Below are 6000 nucleotides of genomic sequence, written 5' to 3'. Positions count from 1 at the left end.
AAAAGATAAACATACACTGTAAGGTAAATGCGGGCAAATGGTGCATTTAAAGGCAGTTTTCCTGTTTGTCTTATGTAGATATAATCAAATGTTCTAATGAGCAATGTACATGTTTGATCTTTTATCAGAGAAATGCAAAAATTTATATTCTAAGTAATTAAACTTGGGGGGTACTCTTTTTAAATACTTTTGCAGCAGTACTCTGTTACGTAATGACATCCTTAGATATGAATAATATCCTTTTTTTCATCCCATTGATTCTCTAATAGGTCAATTTTATAAGCTTGTGAGCGCAGAAATACCAAATGTGTGAGGCTGAATACTGAGGAAACATCATAGAAATGCTTAGAGAATATATCTGTTGATCCAGTAACAAAATCAGAGAAAGCCCGGAGTCTTGAGTGAAATGATCATTAATCATAAGTAATACATGTACATAAAAATGTCAGTGTAAAGTGTACTGTACTAGGCATCTTGAGTCTTCAGCCATTTATATGCCTTCACATTTCTCCAGGAAGATCAGAAATAGGTGAAGGCATTTATTAAAATGTACAAACATACAAGGAAACAGACAGTATCCAAAGCAAAAAAGTTTTTATAGTCCTAACGAGCTTGAAGGTCAATATTTGATATGATCACCTTTATTCTTCAACATGGGCTGAGCTCTCTCCAGCAGTTTTCTTGACATTTCTTTAAGTAGTCTTCAGGAATAGTTCTCCAGGCTTCTTCAAGGACATTCAAAGCTGCCCTTTGTTCTTTTTTTCTGTCAAGATGATTGTATCCCCCTTGTTGATGCAAAAATACCTTTAGAAAATATATTTTTTGATCAATCTCAACAGTCAGAGAATGCACAGTCTTAAATGTAATGATTATTAATCATAAGTAACACATGTCATTGGTGCAAAAATACCATTTTATATCTGTCAAACTGTTGTGTCCTTGGTATTTTTATTAGATTCATCTTAAAAAAATTGAAATCATTCATGTGTTTGTGTGGCTGGCTCCTAGTAAAACAAAAGTTCATAAAGATTGTTCTCTGTCGAGTTTATTGTTATGTGTAGACCAGTGTTGGTCAAGTTAGTTGAAAATAGCAATTAGTTATTAATTACTGATTACTTCTCCAAAAAAGCAATCCCGTTACTTTACCTATTATGTTTTTTCAAAAGTAATTTGTTACTTTATTAATAAATTACCTTTTAAAAATATAATACACAACCTAAATGCGTAATAAAGCAATAGACCTTTCAGCCCAATTCTATTTTTTCTGTATAATCCATCATATAAAACTGAATCAAATGGAAAAAAGTCTCTTTTTAAAATTTGTTTTATGAGTTTTAATCTTTTAACTTCATGCACAATGCATCAAGCAAAAATTAAATTATATGCAACAATCTTTAACATTTAAACCTATTTTCTGCATATTGCAGAATATAAAATAAAATATTTATTTGTGTTTACACTTACACTTTCAAATAGATGGAAGTAAAACACAGTAAAAAAAAATGAAATCAAAGATTCAGCAGCACTAAGTCCTGTTGCTCACCTGTTTAGCAGGAGTGGGGGCTGGTGGAGGTTTGCCCGGTGCCGCAGGGGCCATGTCAGTGGGGGGATCTGGATGTTTCTCTGTGAATTTCACATTCCCGTTTTGGCTTGCTAGGTGCTTGCTCAGATTTAAAGTTTAATTTTTCGCTGTAGAAAGAAGTTTTCTTCCCACGCAGAGTGTACAGCGGACACTAATGTTTTTGTAAATTTTTGCGGACTCAAACTCATAGTAATGTCAGTACTTCCAAGCTTTAAACGCTGGTAACGAAACGAAAAAAGTAATCAGTCTGGTGTAGACACGACGCAGCATTTTTCAAGCTTGAATGACTCACAGGCCAGTGTTAAGTAGCTCAATAAACAAAACAAAATCATCTCTAAATGTAAAAGGAATGAAAATAAATGAAAAAGAAGCCGATATCGAAAGAGAGCTCAATTCAGCATTAGCAAATTACAACAAATTCTGACTGCTTGGAAAAAGAAATGAGGCATGGCTGAAGACTTTAATACAGTGCTGAATTATTTGTTGTCATTGAATGCATTAAGTCTATGTTAATGTTACAAAATGCATGCTGTCCTAAAATTAACATGAATAAAAAATTATTTTTTAAAAATTCCTGTCCGTATCTGACACCATCTTTTCTAATCCTGGGCACCTGTTGGAAGAATGACACTGTCATAGTATTTTTCGCACTCAACAATCAATTGTAAAAATGTCACTGTGGGAATGGAAACAGGGAATGTATTTTAGAAAAGCAGGCAAACCTCGTCCTGTGGAGAAATACGACATAAAGATGTTTATGTAGCGAGGTCTTAGTGGGTTAGGACAAATGAGAGGAAGTGTTCCTCTCATGAGGTTTTGCTGTGACAGACACATTGTCAGTTATGTCTTTTTCTCTTGTCTGTGAATGCAAAAGAGCTCCTTAGGAAAAGAAAAACAAATACAAAGATTTTGTAGTTTTTATGTAATGTTGCTGACATACAAACAAGTGATTACAATACAAAATCACCTCAGTAAATGGCTGGATGAAAAAAGAAAACTTAAACAAAAAAACAAAGTGAAAGACGCTGTAAAAGGAAGTTGAAACAACATGCTGACATGCCCATGTTATATGTGGCCATGTTCCTGCAACAGTCCTTTTCTAGGAAGTCCTGCCAGACACACAAACAGGTTGGTCTGCAACAGCCTACATAACACTTTCACACTTTAATTTGCTAACTATTTTGACATATGCATGAGGTTTACAAGCTTTCTAAAGTGGATTTCTTGTAGAATTGTCTTTTTGTTGAACTGTTTTGGTTAATCTCTAAGAATTTAGCAGTTAGCATTAATAATTTTCTCTTTTCTCTTTATTTGTGACTTAAATTCTTCTGTACACTGCAAAAGACAATCAGTAAAAAGTAGGTAACATGCTTTTCCATTATCAGTTTTTTCCTTCATTTTAAATCATATATTGTAATTTTATTCAAGTGTTATATCATGGTACCTTTTCATTTATCACTTAACAGAATAACAGAAATATAAAGTGGAGAATATCTTGTGGCTTTCTTTGTTTTGTTATAGGTTTGATTCAAAACTAGTTACACATCCTTCTGGTAGACTTACACTATAAAAAGAATTTAAAAAAAAGTAAAATTCAGTGTCTTTTTTCAGTCTGGATGTTTTTATTTGCCATTTAACAGATGGAAAAACAGCACAAATAGCTGATCGTTTCCTTTGTGTCTTTTTAGGACAGATATAAAACTAGTAATAATGCCGGAGAGTGATCGACCACGATGCACCTCCGAACCACGAACAACAATATTAGGTGAGAGGCTGATGTGGAAATTCTTCCACACATGTGCAGACGGTGCGTAGTGCTATATGGGACTCACTGTATCTGCTCTTCTTCAGGGTGTATCCTGGTGATTTCCTGCATCATGTTCATTGCTCAAGTGATAGCTGGTAAGTGACAGACACTGTTATTGTAATGATCAGTTTAAATTCATCAGAATTTTATTTTGACATTTGTTTCTGTTTTATCCCCGTACACCACAGCTTTAGCAACTGATGAATGCAAAGCAGAGTTCTACATCCCCATATGCATCTACAATTATGGATTCATATCTGTATTTCTGGCACTGAGCATGTGCACAGCAAAAAGAATGCAGCAGTTTCCAATTACACCAAGAAAGCAGTTGCTGTACCTGCTGCACCGAGGGCGGTGCAAGTGGTGCAACATAGGCTGTTGCTCTGTGCCCCTCCTCGTCGTCTGTTTCTTTTACCTTGGTGGTAAGCTTTAAAAATGTTCTAACAGCAGCACACACCTGTTTTAAGAAATATTGAAAGATGGAATAAGCAACAACTGAGAAAAATCAAATTACATGGTGACCAAAAACAAAACAAAAGAAAACGCAGAGCTGCTGTTGAAATTGCTTAAATCATGAGTTGTTTTTTCTGTTTTTCCTGTCATAAACGCTGCTCAAAAAGAAACACTTTTTAATCAGAGTGTAGCATCAAGTCGATTAAGCTTCTGGAAATAAGCAGCTCTGATCTGGTTAGTTAAGCAGCATGGGGCGTTGCTAATCAGTTTTAATCTGGTTTGGTGTTATAGTTTTTCTCAAAATAATTGGTTTCATTTTTGGTTTTTAATTTTTCCCTTCTCATCTTTTGTGGCTGATTCTTAGTAAATTTTTTCATTTGGGGAGCGTCAGTGTCCCTACTGGTACAGACATTTTTAATTATGTAGAAGTACAGATACCTGTGTTTTGAAAAGCTCCAGTAAATGTTGAAGTACTCATATAATTTCTTTACTTAAGTAAAAGAGAAAAAGTACAGGCAAGTTATACTCTGAATAGTAATAAAAAAAACAACAGGTTTTTAGTTTATATTGATCTTCAATGAATGAATTACTGTTGTTGTTTTTAACAATGCACTACAGCAGTATTTTAAATATTTTTACAGTTAATGTGTTCATGTACTCGGATGTGAAACCCAACTTCAATAAGAGCGTAACCACAGGCATTATCTACTGCAACAAGACTTTCTACCTGTTTGCATTTTGGAGCACCAACCTGACCTACGGCCTGTTGGGGCTGCTGTTCATCACTTTTTGGTGTTGTAAACGACAAGAGCCTGAAGGCGAAGATGAGGCTCAAATACTCGTCCAGCATTACCACACTAGGATCCTATGGTTCACCGTATAGTCTAATGTATGCACTTTTAAAAATTCAGGTTATCATATTGCAACAAAACTATTACTATATGCTTCTTAATTGGTTTTGCCTTGTAGAAAAATGTTTGTTTCTACATTATTACCAGTTTCTGTGCTGTTTTTAAATACATCCATGTAATGTTACTTATGTATAACCACTGTTGATACCAGGTAATTACTACTGTATTGTATTTGACCAAATTCCTGTGTATTTCGCTTGAACTTAAAGTTGAAATATATTTACCAACAAAAACTTAGCATTAGAAACAGCAGATCAGGGGAAGAATAATTCAAGACTTTGGAGGAAAAAGTAATTATACTAGAAATTAAATTAAATTAAAGAAATTTAAGTAGTTGGTAATTTCCAGGTATTTTAGAGGTGGGAAGAATCCTTTTTTTTTTTACATTTTTATTATGAAATATATTGTTGTGCGTCCTGCCTCTCGCCCTATGACAGCTGGGATAGGCTCCAGTCCTCCTGTGACCCTGAATGTGCATCATGAGAATTTAACTATTTAATTGTGCTCTTACACTCTTACACTATACATACAATTTATATTAGACTACATCATGTAAAATGTAATAGGGACTGTCCTACCATTTGTAATAACAACAACAAACACTGCATAGCAAAGGCCCATGTGATCTTATAATGATGGAGTCAGGTCTAATTTGATTTTCTTCTTTCATAAACACTGTTCCACCATCAACCAGCAAGTTCAAAAGGACAGTAAGAAAACTACAAAACACTGAAATAACATAAATTGAGAAAGACTCCAATGAATTTTTTATTTTTTATTTTTAGATGCAAACGCAAAATTGAACACAGCAGAATTAACAAGAAGTCTCTAAATCTTTTGACTGAGACTTGAGAAGCAAAAGGTCTAGAGACTTGTTGATGACCCCTGGAAACCTCCAGGCAGTTGGTTGCGAGAGGTTGGGGGCAGTTGCTAGATGAAACCGTGCTGGACCAAAAACCTTGTGTTTCCTTTGGATGCAAGCAGATTGCTGCAGTCCCCAACAAGAGCCAACCTTCGACTTGCCACAATAAGAAATGTAGCTCATTATTTTTCAGTATACCATTTGTTGTGGCACTCTGGTGGTTTTAATGATTTCTGTTCTTTTTACTTCCTTCATTTAACATGTTTGGTTCTCTGATACAGCCCTGATATTTAAGCAGAGTGCACAAATGTTCACTATGCATGTGGTCAGTGTTTTGTTAAAGCTATTCAAGAAACTTATAGCTTAGAGATTCATTATAGAGAAA

At 34.6% G+C, this 6000-nt stretch overlaps 1 protein-coding gene across 1 annotated transcript; it reads left to right on the top strand.

Moving 5' to 3' along the window:
• Positions 1-1774: 1774 nt before the first annotated feature.
• Positions 1775-4725, top strand: LOC146675015 (uncharacterized). The gene is made up of 5 exons (XM_085401126.1): positions 1775-1803; positions 3271-3347; positions 3434-3484; positions 3578-3811; positions 4484-4725. The coding sequence occupies exons 1-5, from the start codon at positions 1775-1777 to the stop codon at positions 4723-4725; spliced, it is 633 nt and encodes a 210-aa protein (XP_085257252.1).
• The last annotated feature ends 1275 nt before the right edge of the window (positions 4726-6000 follow it).

This window comes from Rhamphochromis longiceps, linkage group LG3 (assembly GCF_057381845.1).
Source record: "Rhamphochromis longiceps isolate RC_006_pf linkage group LG3, R_longiceps_female_GT1.1, whole genome shotgun sequence".
NCBI classification, from domain to species: domain Eukaryota; kingdom Metazoa; phylum Chordata; class Actinopteri; order Cichliformes; family Cichlidae; genus Rhamphochromis; species Rhamphochromis longiceps.
Note: the sequence above shows the minus strand (reverse complement) of the source record. Positions and strands in the feature narration are given on the sequence as shown.